General features: G+C 44.1%; 1 protein-coding gene across 1 annotated transcript in view; it reads right to left on the reverse strand.

The window, feature by feature from the left end:
• NDUFS3 (NADH:ubiquinone oxidoreductase core subunit S3) overlaps window positions 1–26,969 on the reverse strand; it is a 27,422-nt gene continuing 453 nt past the window's right edge. Inside the window, exons 2-7 of the mRNA XM_063944566.1 lie at window positions 25,673–25,732; window positions 22,084–22,181; window positions 19,019–19,168; window positions 17,310–17,435; window positions 16,145–16,264; window positions 1–258 (exon numbers count right to left, since the gene is read on the reverse strand). Of these exons, the coding sequence (XP_063800636.1) occupies window positions 91–258; window positions 16,145–16,264; window positions 17,310–17,435; window positions 19,019–19,168; window positions 22,084–22,181; window positions 25,673–25,732 (722 nt within the window). The 3' untranslated portion in view covers window positions 1–90. The remainder of the gene's footprint in view (window positions 259–16,144; window positions 16,265–17,309; window positions 17,436–19,018; window positions 19,169–22,083; window positions 22,182–25,672; window positions 25,733–26,969) is intronic.

Here is a 26,969-nt window from a genome sequence, read left to right on the forward strand (position 1 = left end):
TGATGTTTACAGTAGGTGTTTATTTTATGTACATAAATAGGTTTTACAGGCTGCCTACAAGAACACAGAACGGCACATCCTATGCTGCCTCTACTTTGTCTCTTTCTTGGTGTCTCCTGACTCCAGCTTTGGACTCGCTGGCTCCTCCCGGTAAGCTGGGAAGGTCTCCCACGGGCTGCTCAAATCAAATTTTCTGAATTCCTGTGCCAGCTGCACTGGTTCTGCCACAACGCGTTTCACTTCATCATCATAACGCACCTGGGAGATGAGAGGACACTGCATGTAATTATCTCCAAGAACAACGAGCACAAGAGGCACACTGCATGTATCTACAGTTACATGTTATTTATTTCTTATCAGTTATTTATATAGCACACATGTATTCCACAGCGCTTTACAGAGAATATCATTATCATCATCCTTTATTTATATGGCGCCACAAGGCTTCCGCAGCGCCCAATTACAGAGTACATGAATAATCAAACAGGAAAACAGCAACTTACAGTTGATGACAGTATAGGACAAGTACAGGGTAAATAAACATAGTTACATCAGCAGATGACACTGGAAGACTGCTGGATTTGGTGCAGTTGAAGATTATTAAAGTAAGAAAGGATAAGCACATGAGGGAAGAGGGCCCTGCTCGTGAGAGCTTACATTCAAAGAATATTTGGCCATTCACATCAGTCCCTGTCCCAGTGGAGCTTACAATCTATATTCCATATCACATATACACACATTCATGCTAGGGTTAATTTTTTTGGGAGCCAATTAACTTACCAGTATATTTTTGGATTGTGGGAGGAAACCAGAGTACCCGGAGGAAACACACACAAGTACGGGGAGAATATATAAACTCCACACAGTTAGGGCCATGGTGGGAATCGAACCCATGACCTCAGTGCTGTGAGGCAGTAATGCTAACCATTACACCATCCGTACTACATGCTCACGCAAAAGAACAAGTCTGATAAAATGGAAGTGTAGGTTCCCAGGGGGTGCCCTTACCCGGCAGCAGCAGCTGCAGATCTTCTCCTCAGCCCAGCACTGCAGTGTGTTCAGTGAGGTGCTTAAAGTGCTATTTTTGCTGCAACACCTCCCACAATTAGGCCACACCTCCTGAAAAAGACCTGGGCCCGTCCAGGCTCTCTACTGCCCTGCACAGCCGGACCCCTCATACTGTCTCTGTTTGCTCAGTATCCCTCCCACCTACCCAGACAAGGTATAATTGAAGTGCACTATCTGAAAGAGAATAGAGCTAATACAACTTGCCGAAGCCAATGACATTATCTTCTGTTACATAAGGACAGTGATAACAGACAGTACAGGAAGGGGGTATAATGTAGAAGTAAGCAACCAGTGGCTCAAATGTTGTTGGAATACGAGTCACAGATTGCTTAACAGTATTATATAGAGCATAAGCGGTTAAAGTAAGCTTGGTCTTCTAGTTCTACAGCAGCTTGGCGGTCAAAGGCTGTCTAAATAAAAAATAAATAGGGTTACAAAAAACACATGTAATCTACTATCCAGATTCTATTTCATAGCTGCAAGTACTTTGCTGGGTCTTACAGTTTCACAAGTTAGCAGCCAAAGGATACCTAAGATACACAGAAAACTGCAGTTACATAGCAACATGTTACTCTCCAGCTATTTAGAATGGCAAGTCCTAGAATGGTTCTTCAAAAACATGATAACCAATGGGAGTCTCTTTTTTTATACAAAGCTGCACGGTGGCAATTTACATTGGGGGGTTTATAAGTAGAGAGGAGCGGGTTCAAATTTACTTGGATCTCTTTTTGCCAAACTAGTGCAAATTCGGATTTATCTTATTGGCCATCCAAAACACGTGAGAGCAGACAGCCAATAAGGTGCAGTTTTTGAGATCCGAGTAAATCTGAACCCAATCAACCCTATTCATAAGCATGTTTTTTTTCTTGGGATCAGATGGGTTAGCACAGACTGTAATGGACTTTGTCAGATCAAGAACAAAAGTGAATTCCCCATATAATTATTTAATCGCATACAGGCTGGGCAGTATGCCATAAGACAGTGGGGCAGATGTATTAACCTGGAGAAGGCATAAGGAAGTGATAAACCAGTGTTAAGTGCAAGATGATAAACACACCAGCCAATCAGCTCCCATATGTAAATTAACAGTTAGGAGCTGATTGGCTGGTGCGTTATCACCTTGCACATATCACTGGTTTATCACTTCCTTATGCCTTCTCCAGGTTAATACATCTGCCCCAGTGTCTGCTGCTCCGTGCCCAGGTGATTTCAGAGGATATTCATTCTACACATGTACAGAACAAATCTCCTCCTTCTCCTTCACTTGTTTAATTCAGCAAAAGGTATCATCGCCACTGGAGGTTGGGGGTATTCTATTGTCAAAGTCAGAAAAATGTCTCAATGCACGTTGCCATATTTGCACCGCACACTGGTCCGCGCTGCGCGTGCGTACGCTCTCCCGTGGAGGCGCATACCCGCAATAGCGTGCACTCGCAGGCGCGGTATGCGTATTTACGGTAGAGTTTATGTAGTCGTAGCGTGCGACTCATTCGTTACAAATGTTCACAATTAATGTAGTTTATAGATCATGGTCCCTTTGATAGATTCTGAAAGTTTGGTTAAAATAGAAGGTCCCTGGTTAAAGGAATCCCTCTTTGTATTGTACGAAGGGTCTGACAGGAATCATACAGCAGTGTTTGGTACCCATCGGAAGAGTATTTAATTAGTAATATTCCGGTGTTGGTTTGGAGCGTATTAATCGCTCGTGCGAATAGTTATGGACATAAGAAGTTTATGTCCATTTCTATTATTTACACATACTCAGGTATGCGGCGGGAAACCCAGTTTCCCACCCACCTGAGCTGTTGGAAATCGTCACAGCCCACCTGTATGAATCACCCTATGACCTTTTGTTATGATGCAGGGCCGAATTCCTTCGGCCAATGGACAATGGGATTGTAGGACCATGAGATTGCATTGTGTGTGGGGCATAAATAGGCAGGCCGACCACATCCAGCTCTCACTCTTCAACGGTTCTCATTGCTGAAAATCGGGTGCTGGATGTCCAGGCGCATGCGATCGTTTCCCCTTGTGCGTAAGTTTCTCTCCGTAATCATTGTCTTTCTGTGAGCCAATTTCTCTCTATCTCTCTATCTCTCTCCCTCTCTCTCCTCTTTTCTCTTATATCTCCCATAGTATTATAGTATTGTATTGTATTTCATTTAGGTCAGAGTAGTATTGTCTTTTTGTATTTTAGTTCTGTGGTTAGGAAGTCTCTGTTATATTGTAGTGTATCATTTGTACTGTTATCCCCTTTTACAAGTATATTAGATATAATACAGTTAATAGGCTTTGGAACCTAAACCAGTATCTGTGTGTTTTCTATAGTGTTAAGTGTTCACTTGAGCGTCGGTGACGCTCAAGCAGCTTTGTAGTTAGTCAGGTTACACAAGGTTGCACTTACACCCTGTACTCACATTAAGGTATTCTTTGTATTTCTTTGGTATAAGGTTTAAACATTAAGGTATAGCGTTGTGAGCGTCTGCGCCGCTGGTGACCTCCTCGTGGTCTCGAGCGTAAGCTACGCCATAGCGAATCATTACTCTAGTCATAGCCAATAACGTGTCCTGTGATCACTGGGCCGTGAGCGAACGTGACGCTTGAGCGTCTCGCCTACGGCTGAGCGATCGCTACGCCAATAGCGTACCATTACGGTACTTCTTAAGCAAACAGCGTACAGTGTTCTTAGCTTCATAAAGGGTTGTTATACGACAAAGGAATTTAGCATTGTCAATTGGGGACTCGTCCTATCCTTCTCATATCTGCACTAGGTAGATCAGCAGACATTATCCCTCCAGCAAAGGGTGGGAGGTTGTCTCACAGTGCTGACGGGATAAGCGTCTGCTTCGCTTAGATAAAGAGTGCTGAAGGAATCCGGGAACCGGAAGTAAGAACAAAACGCTTGTGTCTTTTAAAACTGTTTATTTCTCTTCTGTCTTGCGTATACACGCACGCATACATATATCTGCATTTTCTGTTTCATTTTCGTATATCACTATTCCCGTTTGCCAATTTTTTATAGTTGATAGAAAGTGCTAAAAAGAGATTTGCTGTTATTTCATAATAAAGGTAATAGTTAAAGTATAGAACAAACACACGGTTTGTCTGAGATACAAGGCAGTCAGTGTGGATTGCGGTAGATGATCAGGGATCATTTACATTGATAAAAATAGAAATTGTGTTACGGTGGATCTTTATATTGCGTACACGTGTCGCTAACAAAGACTAGCGTACGCAATCCAAAGGCAGACGCACGCAGCGTTCATTACGCAACGTAGCGTCCGGTTACGCCCACGTAGCTCAAGCTGTGATAAAGTGAAGTAACGCAAAGGCAATAATTAACGCACAGCGGTAGATAACGCGACGCGGTAAATAACGCAAATCTATTTTTGGAAAAATCTGAAATTTAGTTTAACAGATCCTGCTCCTAATTGGTAACACTTTTGGCCTAAAGACAATTTCTGCGCAGAAATAGATATAGAAACAAAAGTGTACATGTGTTGAGTGAGTGTGTTTTGTATACAAAAGTTTATATAACTTTAAGGTGGAACCAAAAGGAAAGCCGGGTACTCGTCAAGGGACATACGTGTAAGTGACATATACGGTGGCTAGGGAGGCATCCCTGGTTAAATAATATTTGAGCATTAGAGTATAGCGGACCATAAGGTAACAAGACCAGGAGGTCATAAGGTAACAAGACCAGGAGGTCATAAGGTAACAGACCAGGAGGTCATAAGGTAACAGGTAAAATAGACAAAGAGGTCCGCTATAAAAGTCCAGTGGCACAACGCCTGGGGTGTTGGTGCAGAACCCATATAGGCCATACAAGCTCTTGCTGAAGGAATCGCGGCCGGAAACATCGATTCCATTGATCTTTCAGTACATGACAAGTAGTGCTCGTGTACTGAACGATTGGACCGCACGTAATTGTGTGCAGTAGTTAGTAATCTGACCTAATACCATTAGAGTAAAGTGGTCACAAACGCTATTTGTACATTCTGACGTGATTTGTGTAATTTTTTATTTTTGGAAGGGAAGTTCGCTGGTCACTCAGGAACTATCCAACAACCGATACTTGCTGGGGAACGCGCCCCAGTAAATAAAGGTTCACAGGGGCCCTAGGTTGGGTACAGCAGCTCTGGTTACAGTGATTGCAGTACTGGCCAACGTGGGCGAGAAGTAAGTGGGGTACTTGATAAACCACCACCGCCGGCCTGCCCAAGGACATCTTGGTTTGTTTGTAAGGGTTCGCTGAAAACCTTGAGATAAAGATCCAAGGAGGAATAAGCAACGCCTGCAGATTATGGGGGCCATTTGTTCAGGTAGGGGGCGATCAACCTCGGTTCGGGTTGATTCAGAGAACCGACCAGTTGGGTCGGCACGATATGTAATGTGTGAAAAATACGGTAGACACACAGAGGTTTTATGTGATGAATGGGAGAGAATGACTGTACAAGACAGGGACAAATTCCCAAGAATAGGTAGCTTCAGTCCAGAAGTGTTACAAAATTTAAGGAGGAGGATATGTCTCGTAAAATCAACAAAGAGACGAATTCAACATCATGATTGTTTACAGTTATGGCACCAGGAAGGTGAGATACAGAGAGGTTTGGCTCTGGCGGCAGGATCTGGGGCAGTCAGGAAGTTGATTGCCACAGCTCCTCCTCCACCATACATTGCAGGAGAGAAGTTGATTGCGGAGAGAAACGCACTGGGTTGTAAAACACAAACTCTTAGTAACCCTGTAAATGTTAATGACGTTAACCAAATAACTCATGCAAGTATTAACCCGTGCAAGATGTACCCTGTTTTGAACCTTCCTCAGGAGTGTGATCAAGAAGACGATTCAGCAACAATTTCAGCTCTCTCTCTTGCAGCCACCATAGCAGAGACCACAGTAGGCACAGCGACACCCACGAGATTAGTGAAAGCCCCTAGCGGAGGGATAGGTGAGGTCGTGTCAACGGGTAAGTACGGCACCATGCACTACACTGAAACAATTGTACCACAACAAGCAGTAGAATCTACACAGGAAGAGGCTGTTAGAATTGCTCCTGTAAGGGTAATAGCAGTTCCCAATGGAAAAACAGATGTGTCTGGAGCCACTCCCATAAGGAACATTGCCATGTACACTCCATTTTCCCGAATGGAATTAAGAACAATAGTGTCCGAATTTCCTGACCCCAGGAAGGATTTAGTTGCTAGCCAAAAATACATCAGGGATCTAGGTAACACTGTAGAACCCAACAACAAGGATTGGCAGATACTGCTAAGAGCTTGTTTACCTTCCAATGTTGACGCAACTCAATTTTTAGCTGATTGTGCATTGGATAAAGATGTACCGCTTACAGACGTGTACAACAAGGATAATGTAAAAAGGATAAATTTACAGCTAAAAGAGTATTTCCCAGCCGTTGTTAAATGGAATAAAATATTTTCCATTAAGCAAAAGGAGTCCGAAACGGCAATAGAATATTTTCACCGGGCACTATTAGAAATGGCAAAGTACACGGGTATAGAAGACATAAAGACCAACCCAAACCATCGGGAAGTAGCAGTATCTGTACTGATGGATGGTTTAAAGGAAACATTAAAGACTAGGGTTCAGACCACGCAACCATGCTGGCGAGGTCTGTCAGTGTCCGGCTTGAGAGAGGCTGCTATTGATCACGACAGAAACATCACTAGGCACAGAGAGTCGCAAAGTGATAAGTTGATGTCCGTAAGTATACAGGCGCTGACCACAAGGCAGCCTGCGTATGTACCACCGAATCCTGTGGGTAAGGCAAGTGTAATAACATGTTTTTCTTGTAACAGACCGGGACACTATGCACGAGAATGTAGAACAAAGAATGTACAAAGATCTTTTCAACCCCCTAGACAACAACACAACACACGACATTGGGAGCAGGGTCCACAGAGGCGGAGTTTTGAGCCACATACAGGGGAAACAAAAAGATATCCCCCGAACAGAGATTGGCATGCCTCTGGTAGTTCCCAGCTAACTCCCCCACAAGTAGTTGCTGCCAATGGGATTCAGGGAGGTCAGCATACCCAATAGGGGTATGGCCATACCTGTAATCTGCAGCCAGTTAAGTTGATTGCCAGTCTTGGAAGCGAACCAGAGATTGCAATCAATGTGGCTGGTAAAACGTTAAACTTTCTTGTAGACACAGGGGCGGCCAAGTCAGTGATAAATTCGACAGTGGGCATGAGAACCACTGGTAGGACAATTCCAGCCATGGGAGTAACAGGAGTAGTCCAGCACTACCCTGTTAGCAAACCAGCCGAGATTACAATAGGGCCTTTGCATACCAAGCATTCCTTTTTGCTGGCTGCATCTGCACCAACTAATCTCCTGGGAAGAGACTTACTATGTAAAATGGGTTGCGTCATTTATTGTACTCCTGAAGGTGTATTCTTGGACATTCCTGAGAATCACGCTCAGGAAGTACGAGACATGCTAGACTCCCCATCAAAATTAATGTCACATTCCATTATGACAAATAGGAATCCATCCCAAGTAGAAGAGATGACATCTCAGATACCAGAGTCGCTTTGGACAAAAGATGGACAGGACACTGGATTAATGGCAAACGTAGCTCCAGTAGTTGTGCAAGTAAAAGATGGTAGGATAGCTCCAAAAAATCCCACAGTATCCTCTGAAGCCAGAGGTGGAGCTAGGAGTTTTTCCCGTAATAGAGCGCTTGCTACAACAGGGCATTCTAGTAAGAACGTCCAGCACAGCAAATAGTCCCATCTTCCCTGTTAAAAAGAGTGGGGGGAGGGGTTACAGGCTAGTGCAGGATCTAAGGGGGATTAACAAAATAGTTGAGAGTCAGTTCCCCGTAGTGCCTAATCCAGCTGTCATCCTAATGCAAATTCCTCCCACTGCCAAATTTTTCACTGTTATTGACCTCTGCTCCGCTTTCTTTTCGGTACCTCTGCACCCTGACAGCCAATATTTGTTTGCATTCACATACAGAGGAGTCCAATACACGTGGACTCGGTTACCCCAAGGTTTCATAGACAGTCCAAGTATATTTTCTCAGGCTTTGCATGATTGTTTACAGTCTTTCCAACCGGAGAGTGGATCAGTGTTGATACAGTACGTGGATGATCTACTACTGTGTTCTGATTCATTGGAAGCTTCCCTGAAGGATACGAAACAGCTCCTGTTTCATCTTTCAGACACAGGTCACAAGGTTTCCAAAGACAAGTTGCAATTATGCCAAGCTAAGGTAAAATATTTGGGACACTGTCTAACACAAGGACTGAGACACCTGACCGCTGATAGAATCCAAGCCATTAGAGACATGACACTGCCACAAACCCAGCAACAGATCAGGACGTTTTTAGGAATGTGTGGGTATTGCCGTAATTGGATCCCAGGGTTTTCCATATTGGCGCTACCTTTGCAGGAAATGGTCTCCTCAAACAAACCTGATCGGATTTCGCATACAGACGAATCCGAAACAGCATTTGAGAGACTCAAACAGTGTCTAACGCAGGCACCAGCACAAGGTATGCCAGACTATGGGAAACCCTTTGAACTATACGGAACAGAAAGTGCTGGGTGCGCAGCAGGTGTACTAACACAAAAACACGGTGATGCCAGCAGGCCAATTGCATACTACAGCGCTCAGCTAGATACGGTAGCGCGATACTGGATACGCAGTCGTAGATGACCAAGACACCATAGAAGCGGAACCGCTAGGCCCACCTCACTCAGCCCAGGTTGCTGAACTGGTCGCCCTAACCAGAGCATGTGAATTGGCTAAGGGTAAGTCTGCCAATATCTACACCGATTCTAGATACGCGTTCGGGGTAGTACATGACTTCGGAGCGCTATGGCGTCTCAGAAATTTCATGACGGCAGCTGGTACACCGATAGCGCATGCAGCTCACATAAAAAGGCTTCTAACAGCGATACAGGAACCCGATAGAGTGGCTGTTATCAAATGTAAAGCACATACATATAGCCAAGACCCAGTATCCCTTGGTAACAGCCGAGCAGACGAAGCCGCAAAGCTTGCAGCTGCTACCCCCACACAGACAGACACCACACAACTGATGGTATTTAATACCATCAACTCACAGAAGTTGTGTGAGATGCAGAATTTGTGTTCCACACAGGAAAGAGCAGTCTGGAAGGCAAAGGGATATGGCCAGGAGTCCTCAGGGCTCTGGACGGATGGACATGGTAAACCGGTGGCCCCCAGGGCATACCTTCCATGTCTGGCTGAAGCAGCTCACGGGCTGACTCATCTAGGCAAGGAGGGGATGTGCAAATTGGTAAGAGCATACTGGTGCGCCCCAGGATTCTCCTCTCATGCGGGTAAAAGAGCAATGTCATGCCTTACCTGTCTGAGAAAGAATATTGGAAAAGCAATACCTACAGAACCATCCCATATCCCACCTGCCGGCGGCCCTTTCCAGGTAATACAAATTGACTTCATTCAATTACCCCCATGTAGAAATTTGAAATATGTACTTGTCTGTATAGATGTTTTCTCGAATTGGGTCGAAGCTTTTCCAGCAGCTACAAATACCGCTATGTTTACAGCTAAGAAAATTGTGCAGGAATTTGTATGTAGATATGGTATCCCTAGAATCATTGAAAGTGATAGGGGTACCCATTTTACAGGTGATGTCTTTCAAGGAATGTGTAAGTTGATGGGAATTGATAGTAAGCTGCACACTCCGTACCGTCCACAGGCGAGTGCGAAGGTCGAAAGAGTGAACAGCACTATTAAAAATAAATTGAGTAAAGTAATGGCAGAGACAGGATTGACGTGGCCAGAAGCTTTACCCATTGTTTTGTATAGCATCAGAACCACTCCCAGGTCCCCTCTTAACCTGTCCCCTTTTGAAATTCTGTTTGGTCGACAACCGCATGTCATGATTAACCCTCAGGATGATTTGAAATGTAACAATGAAGTAACTGTAAAATACTTGATTAACATGAGTAAACAGTTGAGGAATCAAAATGATAATCTGAAGTTGGTGATTCCTGATTTACCAGATAGTAATTGTCATGACATTGAACCTGGGGATTATGTAATGATACGAAATTTTCTACGCTCAGGTTGTCTTATTGATAGATGGGAAGGACCATACCAGGTCTTATTGACTAGCACCACAGCATTGAAGGTTGCTGAGAGAGAGACTTGGGTCCATTCATCCCACTGCAAAAAGGTTGCCGATCCAGAGAAGTCCCGTGATAAGGAACAGACGGTAGAGGTTGTATCACTGGAGTGTCTGTTCCAGGAGGACTGAGGCGGCACCTGAGCCTTGAAGACCGAAAGCAGTTGTCGACTCCCTTCTCCCTTTTATTGTTTTTCTCCACTTCCCAGCCCCTCTCCCTTAAAATTTCTTTTTCCCCCTTCTCATTCTTCTCTATTTCCTCCTCAAAGATGGACTTGCCCCAAGAGACTGTGATCCGGATTTTGATGTTAACCATGATGTTGACCAGAGCAGTCTGTTCCGGCGAGAGTACCAGTGAGGTCGAGAAAGGATCCAGAAAGGTCCTGATGACTGAGACGGAGGTGTAAATTTCCAATAGCAACCCAATCACCAAGCAAAGGCGAGTACCGGGCACGATCTAACAACCATGTTATTTGTAAACAATTGTGAAGGATTGTTAGTTCAAAAAGAAAATTGTATCTGTAGGCTCTGTGACAATCTGGTAGAGGATGGATGCATAAAGAAATGCCAGTCCAGTTTTAATGTCCATATGGACCGGCATCCATTGAGTGACTATCACTCCTTAGTGGGTAGTGTGTTAAATAAAACAGATTGTTGGGTATGCTCTCAAGTACCTCAGGGTCATAGTAAATCAGGGCTAGTACCATTTCCTTTAACGTTAGGGGAGGTACTTGAGCTAAGTGGTGGGAGACCGGTGGACCGGAGGTTTAATATCTCCAGCCCTCCTAGTTTGAAGCTCCACCAATACCATGTGGATAGGTCCCTATTATGTTTTAACATCTCCAATCCCCGAAAGCCGGGAAATTGGGAAGTGTCATGGAGCAACCAAACCATGACCTTTTCGCATAGAGCAGATAGAATGCCTACAGATACAGAGCTTGTACGCCACATAGCCAGTAGAGGAAAATCTTTCCGGTATAGGTATACCTTAGGAAATAGGATTACGAGAGTTGGAGAAGTATCACCAGGATACTGTGCACATATCGTACAAACTGATACGTGCCTTAAGCAGATGGAAGAATTAGGGTCAGGAGATTTCACCTGGAAGGTTTGTAACATGGTCATGTCCTTCTCCGTCCCATATGTTCTCCCCGATGACGCATATTTCATATGCGGGAGAAAGGCGTACAAGTGGCTTGCCCCAAACTCTGAAGGATTGTGTTATATTGGAAAAGTATTGCCTGAAGTGATGACTGTTACACATGACTAAATGAAGGACATACACCGTGGTGCCCAAGCTCCTTATACTCACACTCATTACGAGCACCGAGTTAAAAGACAACTGTCAGAAAGGTTAGAGCATCCGGCCTCTGATCTTATCCATGAATCCACCGGGATTCAGGTTCTGGTAGCGTTAGATTTCACTCGTACCGCTCGAGGAGTGATGAATTATAGATACATTTCCGCACTCGCCAATTTGTTAGATAATATCACTGAAATGTATGATGACACGTTTAGATACACTGGAAGAGAACTTCAAGCTTACAAAACAGAACTAGTTCAGCATAGGATGGTTCTTAATTATCTTACAGCAGTAACAGGCGGATATTGTGTTACATTGGCAACACAGTACGGCATAAAGTGTTGCACGTATATCACAAATAGCACCGAGGATCCGGTAGAGGTCATAGACCAAAAGATGGACGATATTCTCCAATTGAAGTGGGAATTTCGTCGAAAACACAATCTCACCCTTGCTGCTGTAGATAATGAGCTGACTGGTTGGGTGTCATGGTTGAACCCGCGAAATTGGTTCTCCGGTTTGGGAGACTGGGCTCAAGGAGTCATAATGGATGTTGGAAAGTTTCTACTATGTATCTTGGGTGTCGTTATATCGATTGGATTGATATTTAGATGCGGGCAGGCTTTAATGAGGTGCAAACAAAGTACAAAAGTGATGAGCCTGAGGAGTGAGGAAACTGTAATTAACCTGGATTTGATTTATGACCCAATGATAGAAACCATGATGTGATGAAAATGCGATTATAAGGTCCGTTTCTTTCACCTGTTTTTCTGCTTTTCTCCAAGATACAAAGACCCCCTTGGACGAGGAAGTTGACGAGACGCTATACAGACAACAGACAAGCACCAAAGATGAAGTTTTGACAACCTATGATATGGACACTTGATGAACTTTGCCATGGATCCCCAGTTTCCCTAGTATTTTTAAACTCACGCTAGCCCAACATTTTTTGTAAATCTGATGGCACTGACAAAGCTTGTTGCTCATGCCTAAGGAGCAAAACAGCGCAAAGAAGACGACTTTCAACTGATACCGAACAAAACTTCGACGACAGATGTACATTTACCTGACACAGAATATCATTGCATTTTCCATAAGTGTTCTTTATCTTCATCTCTACAACCCTCAGGTAATGACACACATAGTCGATAGGGAATACAGGCACAGATATCAGCAACCACATACCTCCCCCATTCATGTATCATCAACTAAAATGTGCTCCCCCATTTTGTTACAACCACAGCCGAAATGAGCTCGGTAAAGTTTGACAGCCCATCCACAGACCTGTACCACAGGATAAGAAGGAATTCAAATGTATACTTCGCAATACCTCGAAGCTTGATTTACAACACGTACGGCACGATGATACATGACCCCCCAAACATGGATTCATACACACATGCTTCTGCTATCTCACTAGGTCATACCCTCTTCACACCTTCTCCTCTCTCCTCCCTTACCCAACCATGGAAATCAATTAACCCCTGACTTGCATTTTTCTCCTTAAATGTTTTGTGGCAGTTATTATTGACTGCCAAAGGGTGGACTGTCAAAGTCAGAAAAATGTCTCAATGCACGTTGCCATATTTGCACCGCACACTGGTCCGCGCTGCGCGTGCGTACGCTCTCCCGTGGAGGCGCATACCCGCAATAGCGTGCACTCGCAGGCGCGGTATGCGTATTTACGGTAGAGTTTATGTAGTCGTAGCGTGCGACTCATTCGTTACAAATGTTCACAATTAATGTAGTTTATAGATCATGGTCCCTTTGATAGATTCTGAAAGTTTGGTTAAAATAGAAGGTCCCTGGTTAAAGGAATCCCTCTTTGTATTGTACGAAGGGTCTGACAGGAATCATACAGCAGTGTTTGGTACCCATCGGAAGAGTATTTAATTAGTAATATTCCGGTGTTGGTTTGGAGCGTATTAATCGCTCGTGCGAATAGTTATGGACATAAGAAGTTTATGTCCATTTCTATTATTTACACATACTCAGGTATGCGGCGGGAAACCCAGTTTCCCACCCACCTGAGCTGTTGGAAATCGTCACAGCCCACCTGTATGAATCACCCTATGACCTTTTGTTATGATGCAGGGCCGAATTCCTTCGGCCAATGGACAATGGGATTGTAGGACCATGAGATTGCATTGTGTGTGGGGCATAAATAGGCAGGCCGACCACATCCAGCTCTCACTCTTCAACGGTTCTCATTGCTGAAAATCGGGTGCTGGATGTCCAGGCGCATGCGATCGTTTCCCCTTGTGCGTAAGTTTCTCTCCGTAATCATTGTCTTTCTGTGAGCCAATTTCTCTCTATCTCTCTCTCTCTCTCTCTCCTCTTTTCTCTTATATCTCCCATAGTATTATAGTATTGTATTGTATTTCATTTAGGTCAGAGTAGTATTGTCTTTTTGTATTTTAGTTCTGTGGTTAGGAAGTCTCTGTTATATTGTAGTGTATCATTTGTACTGTTATCCCCTTTTACAAGTATATTAGATATAATACAGTTAATAGGCTTTGGAACCTAAACCAGTATCTGTGTGTTTTCTATAGTGTTAAGTGTTCACTTGAGCGTCGGTGACGCTCAAGCAGCTTTGTAGTTAGTCAGGTTACACAAGGTTGCACTTACACCCTGTACTCACATTAAGGTATTCTTTGTATTTCTTTGGTATAAGGTTTAAACATTAAGGTATAGCGTTGTGAGCGTCTGCGCCGCTGGTGACCTCCTCGTGGTCTCGAGCGTAAGCTACGCCATAGCGAATCATTACTCTAGTCATAGCCAATAACGTGTCCTGTGATCACTGGGCCGTGAGCGAACGTGACGCTTGAGCGTCTCGCCTACGGCTGAGCGATCGCTACGCCAATAGCGTACCATTACGGTACTTCTTAAGCAAACAGCGTACAGTGTTCTTAGCTTCATAAAGGGTTGTTATACGACAAAGGAATTTAGCATTGTCACTATTGACAGAGAGGGGGAAGGGAGGGGCTTATTCTTCCTCTGGAGTCCCCACTGAAGTGGCATTACTTCTGCCTCAGGACCTGAAAAGGAGTACCCACTGGTCTTTGTACTGGCTGATGTGATTACCATCATAATGGGAAGACTATTAACATTGGCCCTCATTCCGAGTTGTTCGCTCGCTAGCTGCATTTAGCAGCAGTGCAAATCCTAAGCTGCCGCCCTCTGGGAGTGTATCTTAGCTTAGCAGAAGTGCGAACAAAAGGTTAGCAGAACAGTGCTGAAATTTTTTCATGCAGTTTCAGAGTGGCTGCAGACCTACTCCTTCCTTGCGATCACTTCAGTCTGTTTAGTTCCTGCTTTGACGTCACAAACGTGCGTTCCGCTCCTTGTGACCTGGTTTCACTCGCCCTGATTCTGTCCAGTGTTCCTCTCCTTGTTTCTGGATTCCCTCTACCAGATCCTGCCCCATGGGTTCCCCTACTTGTTCCTGGATTCCCTCTAACAAATCCTGTTCCATGCACTCCTCTTGTTGTAACCTGGACTCACTCGTCCTGATCCTGTCCCATGTGTTCCTCTCCTTGTCCCAGGATTCCCTCCACCAGATCCTGTCCCATGCGTTCCTCTCCTGGTCCCTGTATTCACAGTACCAGATCCTGTCCCTTGTGTTTCTTTTTGTCACTGGATTCCTCTGCCAGATCCTGTCCCATGAGTTGCTCTCCTTGTCCCTGGATTCACTCTACCAGATTAGTGTTCATTCTAGTACCCTGCACCTAATCAGTGAGGGCATATTTTTTATTTTGAAGTGGCAAAATTTTAGACTTGATGTGTCGCTACAGCTACTGTAGTGAAACATTACATATAAAATTTTGCCTTTAAAAATTAAAATACGTCCTCCTCACTGATTAGGTGCAGGGTGCTATAATCAACACTACTAGATCCTGTACCACGAGTTCCTCTCCTTGTCCCTGGATTCCTTCTACTGGGATCCTGTCCCATGTGTTCCTCTCATTGTTCCTGGATTACCCTCTACCGGGATCCTGTCCCATACATTTCTCTCCTTGTCCCTGGATTTCCTCTACCAGATCCTGTCCCATACGCTCCTCTCCTTGTCCCTGGATTCCCTCTGACAGATCCTGTCACATGCATTCCTCTCCTTGTTACCAGATTCCCTCTACCGGTATCCTGTCCCGTGGGTCTGCTTCCCTGTTCCCAGACATTGTCTACCCAGGATCCTGCTCCGTGGGTTTGTCTTTATGTCTCCTGACATCCTCTACCACTAGGTTTACAACTGTCACCTGATCATAATAATAAAATCTGTTATAGAAACATATGGGCATATGGTATTAATTATACATTATTACTATATTTATTAACATAAGAGTTGCCATAAATACAGGGGTTTGGCTCATAGAATATTTTTTAGAGACCATACAAGTCTTTAAGCCTTTTATGCCACCAGGTGGCAGCACACTTCACATGTGGAGAAGCACCAGCTCATTCTGCCATGTTGCTTGGTAGGTTAAGGTAATTAAATATCTACAAATATAATCATTCCTACAAAATCATGAAAAACTACAGTATTTCCAAATATCGTACTTTACCCATTAAGAACAATTATCTTTTTCATAGGAAGAATGACCAGTTTAATATTCCTTAAAGAGGACTTACCTCCACATAGCCTGAGAGAGGGAAGTCCTTCCGGAATGGATGCCCCTCAAACCCGTAATCTGTGAGAATTCTTCTTAGATCCGGATGATTAGCAAAAAATACTCCATACATGTCCCAAACCTAACGAGCAAGCACATGTTTAAGAAATATATCATCACTGTTGCAATGAATCAATAATATACTGGAAAACATTATATATTGGGAAAATCTCCAGAAAGTTTACATAGTCGGTACGAGTAAGGAGAGATGGTGATGAGTTCATCGAGGTGGTAGGACGCGGGAAGGGGGATGAGACGCGGGAGCCTTTACAACCTAACAATGTTAAATAACTAGTTATAGTGGCCTAATACTAGCCAGTCACTAGAGTTTGGGCACAGGGGAACCTAGATCATGGCCCAACCCAGTCAACAAATCTCTAGATAAAACAGTGATATCACTATAATCTTGCTGGGTTTCTACAAAACCCCTAATATAGAAGTGCCACAGCCATATCTGAGACACAGCTCCCAATACTTGTCTGTTTTACTGATCGTATGCCCTGGTACACTACTGGCACCTGAGGTTGTCCGTAATGGGTGAGTTCCAGTCACTGCAGGGTGGAGGAAAGTTTCTGTTTACCAAGTATACAGTGAACAGATCTATACCCTACTGTCCTATCTCCCAGCATGGCAAGGCACAGATTTACTATCGGGCAGACAGAATGGAGTAAGAGGTAGAACAGACTCTCGTTTTACACCGAATGTCCATATACTGAATTACATATGTAATACTCAGATTCAGTCATGTAATGTCACCAGGTCCTAGTGAACTGGTAGGCTGCTGTAGCAATAATGTTGGGGATGAAGGAGAAATTAATCAATGAAAATGTTAAGCAGTGACCGTAGTAGGGAACGCTGCTCCATGATTACGGGGGAGACTTATCATAGCTTGGAGTGAGATCAAGTACTAACCAATCAACTCTGCTATGTTACAGGCTGCGTTTGATAAATGACAGGAGCTGATTGGTTGGTACTTTATCTCTCTCCAAGCGTTGATAAATCTCTGTCTCTCTGTATGAAATAATTACACTGAAGCTGCACTATAATGAACAGGATGAACACCAGCCCTGCTGCATACGGATGATAGGGAGATCAGACAGGAGAAACAACGTGAACCAGACACTCACCTCTCTCTCATACCAGTTTGCAGCTTGGTGGACGGACACAAGTGAATCAACCGCAGTAAGTTCATCTGCGTAAGTCTTCACGCGGATCCTGGAGTTATAGCGCAATGACAGCAAGTTGTAAACAATCTGGGGGGGGGGGGGGGGAAATGTTGTCGAAAAAAAAAAAATCAAAATATGATACTACAAGCCATAGAATGTCCTCATTCCGTTACACAAGAGCCACGATTAGCAAAAGCACAATGTGTAACTATTCAGAACAGGGCAGCAGGTGTTTGGAAATCTATGCCTCCCCCGTACAGGCATCAGACGCCTAATGAAAGGAAAAAGGATCTCTGACGTCCGCCCTAGTTAGAAGGGAACACAGCACATTTATCAAATTCTGGATTGCCAAACACGTCCAAAAGGCCAAATGTACTAGCATGTGATTTGTGGGTGCCGGAACAATTCCGCCAAACACAGTCGCTAGATTTAAACAGCGGCAATTACTTTAAAGCAAAAAACCAACCCAGTACACCTAAACAAATTGCCGCTTTAAATATAGTGACGATCTCGCCGGAACTCACCGGCTCCCAGAAGTCACAGCTGTTGCATTTTACCTGGAGTCCTCAAAGAACCATAGCCATATTTTGTTTTATTTTACCCATATTATTTTCAAATGCAAATACACAGCAATCAACGCATACAAATATTCTTACTCTACTACTTCACAGAACCAGCAGAGCCCTGGGAAGACGAGTAATGTAGAAGCCCTCCGGGTACGGGGAGCGAGGACACCAGAATAATGTGCCTTGGTTAGATGCAGATCTATTGCTCCCTTGTATCTGTCATCTACATATTTCCTAGCATTGCATTAGATATCAATGGGCTTGATTCAATTCAGTGGGGACTGAATAGCACTAGGAATTAGCTCCCATTGCTATTTAATTCAGCGCGCTGTGACCCCCGACAGGGGTGTGAACAGAAAGCGTTGGCACAATGCTGATTTCTGCCCTTAATGCAGTGGATACAGCATTGCGTCTGGCAGAATGCTGGTTCTCGAGAAAAACACAGTTTAGTCCACGAGCATCGCCCTTCCCAGACATGACAGGGCGCTGAATTGAATAGCACCGGAAGCTATTCATACGCGCTTAATTGAATGGTGCCCAGTAATCGTTGAAAGAAATTTCATAGTGCTCTCCCGCTGTGTGGACAAAGCCAGCACCCTGAAGACGACTCACAAGCCACAGTATTAGGGAATCCATGTTTTATTATTTAAATATGTAATGATATATAAAATGTACAAGGCACCCTGAAGTAGGGATGGGTATCTATTCCCAATGTTTCTGAAACATAAATACTTCCGTTATGATTTGATGCGACTCTCCACCCAATATATGCTGGACGATACATTATGCATACTGATTCTAAATGCAACAGATGTTTTTAGGTGCCTCACAGTAGCTCTTACCTACCACCCTCAGCCCCACAGGAAATTGCTACTGCGCATTGTGACGGTAAATCTGCATATCTAAATGATTGACACAAGCCAATTTTGTATCTATTCGGAATATCAATACGGAATTGATGATTGGCCACCCCTACCCTGATGTAAACAAATAAAACTGCAATCGTAATCCTGCAGTAAGTTTACCTTTAACGACAGATGTTTTTGTCTTTTGCTACAGGTGGTGCATATTATACAGGGGAGAGTGAGTCACTCCAGCACTTACCTCAAAGCGGTTTTCCCTTGTCGGGATATCAACTGCAGTCAGGTCCGCCAAGGATTTAAACTGGGCATTTGTGTGATCACGGAGAAATGTCATGACTGGTATGACCCCATCCGGATGGATCATGATCTCCAATTCTCCATAGCACGTTACCTATTAAATGCACCATTTATCAGACATAGAACACCACACAGAATGCAGCAAGAAGCAGATGAATTACAGAAATTAGCGCTGGTCCTGGTTTAGTGTTGGGAGGCTTGTTTGCTACTAAAGAAAAGACAATGTAAGGAGAGCTATTTACATACATATTTATTTATTCCAGACACTCGTATAACTGAGCTGAATATTATGCCTGGAATAACTGAGATCATTAAATAAACTACATGTGTCCATTTGTGTTCTATTTCCACAGCGGGTTGGCATGTGAGCCGGCAGTGCGGATGACAAGCTTGCCGACTGTAAAAATGCCTTCAAAAGAGCATATCAGGACACTGTCTTTAAGGTGGGTGATGTGGTTTCCACTATTCGCAAAGGTCTGGGGATGTCCAACTGGGAAGTTGGAAGGTCAGGGTGATACTGATGAATGTGTTTTACCTTTACCTATGGAATGTGTGTGTGCTATTTGTGTGGTCACAACCTGATTCAGGCCTCTCATCCATTGAATCTGTATGAGTTACGCAAATACGGTGGTTCGCATACAACTCTGGTGGTGGGGAGACTGGGAATGTACAGAACGGATCCTGCTTTGTCGCATGCAGTGCCCTAAAAGCTGCAGCGTGATTGATAAGCTGTGGCCATTTGTGGGTGGGGAGGGGGTGGCGCAATTTTTATATATTTTAATAATTTAGCAATAGTGGCTACAACAACAACCATCGCAGCTGCTACTGAACGGTGGGCCTAATTCAGCATTGATCGTAGATGTGCGAAAAAACGCAAATCTACGATCAATATCTCTGACATGCGGGGGGACGCCCAGCACAAAGCAAATCCGCCCTGCATGCCGGATCCGCGCAAGCATGTGAAAGCATCGCATGGCGGCGATGCTTTCGCATGTTTAGGGTAGCTCTCTGCTACCCGCCATGTTTCAGGTCATAGAATTTGAAACATAGAATTTGACGGCAGATAAGAACCACTTGGCCCATCTAGTCTGCCCATTTTTTTTTATCCTTTAGGTAATCTCAACCCTTTTTGAACCTTAATTCTTTGTAAGGATATCCATATGCCTATCCCAAGCATGTTTAAATTGCTCTACAGTCTTAGCCTCTACCACCTCTGATGGGAGGTTATTCCACTTATCCACTACCCTTTCTGTGAAATAATTTTTCCTTAAATTTCCCCTGAACCTCCCCCCCTCCAGTTTCAGTGTATGTCCTCGAGTTCTAATACTTCTCTTCCTTTGAAAAATGTTTCCCTCCTGAACTTTGTTAAAACCTTTGGTATATTTGAAAGTTTCTATCATGTCTCCCCTTTCCCTTCTCTCCTCCATACAATACATGTTAAGATCTTTTAGCCTTTCCGGGTAAGTTTTGTGATGTAGGCCATGCACCATTTTAGTTGCCCTTCTTTGTACACTCTAATGTATTTATATCCTTCTGGAGATATGGTCTCCAGAACTGGACACAGTATTCCAGATGGGGCCATACCAATGACCTATACAGTGGCATTATCACTTCTTTTTTCCTGCTACTGATTCCTCTTCCTATGCAACCAAGCATCTGACTTGCCTTTCTCATTGCTTTGTTGCATTGCTTTCCTGCCTTCAAGTCACTTGAAATAGTGACTCCTAAATCCCTTTCCTCCTCAGTAGTTTCCATTATAGTACCCTTGATACTATATTTAGCCTTTGGGTTTTTGAGACCCAAGTGCATGATTTTGCATTTTTTAGCATTAAACTGTAGTTGCCATGTTCTTGACCATTTTTCAAGCCTAGCTAGGTCATCAATCATTTGTTTTACCCCTCCTGGTGTGTCTACCCTGTTGCATATCTTTGTATCATCTGCAAAAAGGCATACCTTCCCTTCAATACCATTTGCAATGTCACCAACAAAGATATTAAAGAGAACTGGTCCGAGTACAGATCCCTGGGGTACTCCACTGGTAACATTTCCCTCCATAGATTGCACTCCATTGACTATAACTGTCTGTTTCCTATCCTGCAACCAGGTTCTTATCCATTTAACTATTTTATAATCCACCCCCACACGTTCAAGTTTATTCAGGTCAGAGCGGCCCACCCCGCAAATGGTTCGAACACGACTTTAACACTGCCGTGACTCCCCCTCCCGACCTGTGAACGCCTCTGCTTGTCAATCAGGCAGAGGCGTTGCGGCAATATAAGTCCTATCAGAAACGCTCATAAAAAAATAGAAAAGATGGCCACTTAACCAAATCACCCCCAAATGGCCAAAACCATAGAGTTTCCATGACGAGTTCCGGAGAAACGGTCTTCTGGTGGTAATGGTAATGGCTATGTGTTATAGTTCGATAAAGCTCATGCAATCCAATCAAGCTGATCGACAATGCACTGAGCAGGATATTTATTCCCACTTGGTCATGTCAGCACTGGGACAGTGACAGTTTCCAGTGCAGAAAGGTGTTCGCTTCTCCAGAACGGATGGGCTCCAATGATTCTGTCAGTTCAGTGAGCGAGAAGTTCCCCAGTAAAATAAAACCTTATTGCAAATATACAACAGCTGCAAAAAAGCTGACAATCTAATGTTTCTCCTGTTTATAGGATTGGAGCAGCTGAACGGGATGTATGGGAGTAACAGTGTGATTACGCCATCTAGTGGTAAGAAGCCAAGAACAATGGATAAACTGAAGTCTTGGCAGTGATGTAGGTAAAGATTTATTATTATTAAATGATAGATCGAATATGATTGGTTGCTATAGGAAACACCACCACGCAGCTTTAGTAAATCTACCCCTAGGACTGGTCATTCAGGGGCAGAGTACACACTTCAAATTGACTGAAATAACTGGACATTATTAATGAACAATTATCATGTACATGTACATAGATGTCACGCTGCTGCACCTGGATAGGGCACTTTTAATCTCAAATTTACCTGGACCTGCTGAACGTACTTGGGTAGAATCTCTCCCACATACTCGCCAAATACAGAGAGCTGGTTCTTCAGCACTGGATCTTTGGGACGAACAGTTGCTGTAAGTGGGAAAAGTACAAGACACAGGGATCATTTGCAAAGGAGTACCGTAACTTTCCCTCTATAACAAACAAAATAGGATTTTAATACCTACCGGTAAATGCTTTTCTCGTAGTCCATAAGGGATATTGGGGACAGATTAGTACGATGGGGAATAGATGGGTCCAAAGGAACCAGTGCAGTTCAAATTTCTTCAACTGGGTGTGCTGGCTCCTCCCCTCTATGCCCCCTCCCACAGGCAGTATAGGTAAACTGTGCCCGAAGGAGAAATTACATACTTGAGAGAAGGAACATGAAAACAATAAGTGTGGTGAGATTTACACACCAGCACACCATAACATAACATAACCGGGCCAGCAACGGCTGGCAACAGAAACAGCTGAACAGGTAACACAACAGAGAACCTACAGAAAGTCACCGCACAGAGGCGGGCGCCCAATATCCCTTATGGACTACGAGAAAAGGATTTACTGGTAGGTATTAAAAATCCTATTTTCTCTAGCATTCATAAGGGATATTGGGGAAAGATTAGTACAATGGGGATGTCCCAAAGCTACCAGAACGGGCGGGAACGGGCGGAGACATCTGCAGCACCGCCTGCCCAAACTGGGTATCCTCTTTGGCCAGGGTTTCAAATTTGTAGAACTTCACATAGGTGGTGTTCCTCGACGAGGTAGCAACTCGGCATAGTTGCAAGGCCGAGACTCCACAGACAGCCACCCAGGAGGAGCCCACCGATCATCCAATGAGCAATGGACTGCTTTGAAGCAGGGCAACCCTTTTTCTGCGCATCATACAGCACGAACAAGGAATCCGTCTTTCTGATCCAAGCAGTCCTCTTGACATACATCTTCAAGGCTCGCACAGCATTCAATGCCTCCGGAGGGGCAGAAGAGCCAGAACTAGACGGAATCACAAGAGGCTGATTCAAGTGAAACGCAGAGACCATCTCCTGCAGGAACGGCTGCTAGTATGGACTTTTACACGATAAGGCCAGCAACATCACCGTCGTCCACGTGAGGTATTTGTCTTCTACTGTCATCAGAGGTTCAAACCAGGAGGACTGTAGAAATCGTAACACCACATCCAAATCTCAAGGTGCCGTAGATGGCACAAACGGAGGTTGTATGTGAAGCACCCCTTGCAAGAAGGTCTTAACTTCTGGCAGGATAGCCAACTTCTTCTGGAAGAAGACGGAAAGAGCAGAAATCTGGACCTTAATGGATCCAAGACATAAGCCTTTATCCACCCCAGACTGTAGGAAACAAAGGAATCTTCCCAAGTGGAATTCTGCAGATGGATATGTGCGTTCCTCGCACCAAGGGACATATCTCCGCCAGATATGATAATAGTGTCTTGACTTTCAGGTTTTCCGGCTTGCAACATAGTGGCAAAGACCTTTTTGGAAAGCCCTTTGTGAGCTAGGATGTTCCGTTCAACTTCCATGCCGTCAAACGGAGCTGCCGTAAGTCCGGGTAGACGAACGGTCCTTGCTGAAGAAAATCCCTTCTTAGTAGCCCTACGCACTGGCCGACATGACTGCACGATATGAACGATCTCGTTCATTAATGAACGAGATAACGTTCATATCGTGCAGTGTGGTGGCTCCAGCGATGAACGATGCGCGGCCCCGCGCTCGTTCATGGCTGGTCCCCCGTCGGCTGTACATGCAGGCCAATATGGACGATTTCGTCCATATTTGCCTGCACTTCAATGGAGCCGGGTGACGGGGGGAGTGAAGAAACTTCACTCCCCCCCGTCACTGCCCCTCCGCCGCCGGGTCGCCCGCCGGACGTATCCGCCGTCGGGCAGCTTGGCGGCGGATCGGCCAGTGTGTAGGGCCTATAAGTGGCATGTGTATGGACATGTCCAGAAGAGCCGCGTACCACGCTCTCCGGGGCCAATCCGGTGCAATCAAGATTGCTTGTACTCCGAGATGTCTGATCCGCTTGAGCACCCTTGGGATCAACTGAATCGGAGGAAATAGGTAGACCAGCTGGTAAGGCCAAGGCGATGTCAGCGCATCCACTGCGCTCGCCTGAGAGTCTCTGGTTCACGAGCAGTAGCAGCGAAGCTTCTTGTTGAGACGATACGCCATCATGTCGATCTGTGGGCATCCCCACCTGTCGACGATCTGTTGAAACACCTGAGGGTGTAATCCCCACTCCCTCCCCCCTAACTCCCACGGTGCAGGTATGCTGTTGCCCAAACAGCATACCGAAAGAAATAAAAGTTTAAAAGAAATTGAAGAAAAAACTCTGGGAGCTTGCAGAGTGTGCATCCTCTCCTGAGGGCACTTTTTTCTAAACTGCCTGTGGGAGGGGGCATAGAGGAGAGGAGCCAGCACACCCAGTTGAAGAAATTTAAAGTGCACTGGCTCCTTTGGACCCGTCTATACCCCATCGTACTAATCTGTCCCCAATATCCCTTATGGATGCTAAAAAAACCTCAATTGTTGCATAAAGACATACAGGTATGGAGAGTCAGCACATGTTCCCTGATGTTCGGGTCAAGTTTCACATTAATGTGTATTTGATTAGTGACAACACCTACTATAAACAATCTGCATCTCCTGCTCATACGGCATGTCATTGTGACATGGATTGTGCTATGGTGTGAGAAGGAAACCACAGACAGAGTTATATAGTGGAAGGAGCAGGGTCCCCAGCAGCACACTGTAGCAATGTGCTGCTCCTGTTACGCTTATGTGGGAACACGATGCTGTCATTACTCATCACTATATGAAATCAAAGTTCATCCATTCACCTTGTTTTCATTTGTGCTTATTATATGGAAACTCCACATTAAAATCAGAGTTCCACCTTACTGACACCATCGCACAAAAATCAGTTACATGTGATCTGGTGCGAGTTGTATATGTAAGGTTTATCCATCCGGGTGTGGTATACAAGATCTACAGTAACTAAATACAGTCATTAGGTCACCCCCATATGGTCAACAAGGTCAAAAGCTTAACAGTTTAAAGGTCGGCAGTGGGTAAGGTCGACATGACAATAGGCGACAAGTTTTTTAAGTTTTTGAGCGTCATTTTGTATATTTCATCATATGTGACCACAATCGGTGTAAAAGTGGACCCTCGCGGGCTGGCTTAGCTCACCACGTTTTGGCCAGGTAATCATTCCCAATCATAGTCCACATGGATGGTAAATCAAGCAAAAGTGGAAAAACATGTAAACCCCCCAGACAAGCGGTGGTGTTGCACATAGCAACCAATCACAATCTAACTAACATTTCTCAGCTGCATTCTAGAAAATGATAGAAAGAACTTGACTGGTTGCTAAGGACAACATCACCACTTGTCTGTATTAGAGGCTTTAGTAAATCTACCCTCTTACAGAGCAGAGATGGGACTTCTGTGTTACCAACAAAGCATGTTATACTCATGTAAGTGATGCAGCCTGAAGAGGGTCCTTATGTGACTTAAATGCTGCTTTTTCCTGCATACGGACAAGTAAAAATGGCAACTTACGACTGGTCTCTACTGTGGTGCCCTCACATCGGACTTGTGGCTGCACTTGGAGAACGCAGGCTGCAAGAGAAAAGGCAGGATATTAGTCCACACAGCCGTAACAGAAGCCAGCTAGTGTCATCCGGAACATCACATACACCAAGAAGAGATTTAAAAACACATCTAAGGCAATAGTTGATGTATCATGTATGGTCCAGTGCTGGCACCCACACAGCAGCGTTATCACACATCTAGATGTTAGCAGAATTAGATCAATGTGATTCTTTTTATCAGTTTATAATCCTAGACTACTCACATCTGACTGCATGTATGTAAACAGGGAGGGAGGTACTACGATCCAACAACATACTGTATATATACCAGCTTAGTATATACTCAGCTGCTCTACTCACAATGTAAAATGGGTGAGAGAGTAAACTTGCAACGCCGATAGACGCAATGTGACATTATAGAATAGCAAAGTGCATACAGCTGGACAAATTGAATGCTAGTTACTACTACCTGCACACAACTGCTTACAAATATACCTCAGTGTAACATGACTAGTCACTACTACCTGTACACAACATCGCACATATATACCTCAGAGTGTAACATGACTAGTTACTACTACCTGCACACAACTACTCACAAATATACCTCAGTATAATATGACTAGTTACTGCTACCTGCACACAACTACTCACAAATATACCTCAGTGTAACATGACTAGTTACTACTACCTGCACACAACTGCTTACAAATATACCTCAGTGTAACATGACTAGTTACTACAGGTTGAGTATCCCTTATCCAAAATGTTCGGGGCCAGAAGTATTTTGGATATCGGATTTTTCCTTATTTTGGAATAATTGCATACCATAATGAGATATCATGGCAATGGGACCTAAGTCTAAGCACAGAATACATTTATGTTTCATATACACCTTATAAACACAGCCTGAAGGTCATTTTAGCCAACATTTTTAATAACTTTGTACATTAAACAAAGTGTGTGTACATTCACACAATTCATTTATGTTTCATATACACCTTATACACACAGCCTGAAGGTCATTTAATACAATATTTTTAATAACTTTGTGTATTAAATAAAGTTTGTGTACATTGATAAATCAGAAAACAAAGGGTTCACTATCTCAGTCTCACTCAAAAAATTCCGTATTTCGGAATATTTAGATATGGGATACTCAACTTCTCACATATATACCTCAGTATAATATGACTAGTTACTGCTACCTGAACACAACTACTCACATATACCTCAGTGGAATAATCTGCTTTTTCAAATCACAT

The sequence above is a fragment of the Pseudophryne corroboree genome, chromosome 11, assembly GCF_028390025.1.
Source record: "Pseudophryne corroboree isolate aPseCor3 chromosome 11, aPseCor3.hap2, whole genome shotgun sequence".
NCBI classification, from domain to species: Eukaryota; Metazoa; Chordata; class Amphibia; order Anura; family Myobatrachidae; genus Pseudophryne; species Pseudophryne corroboree.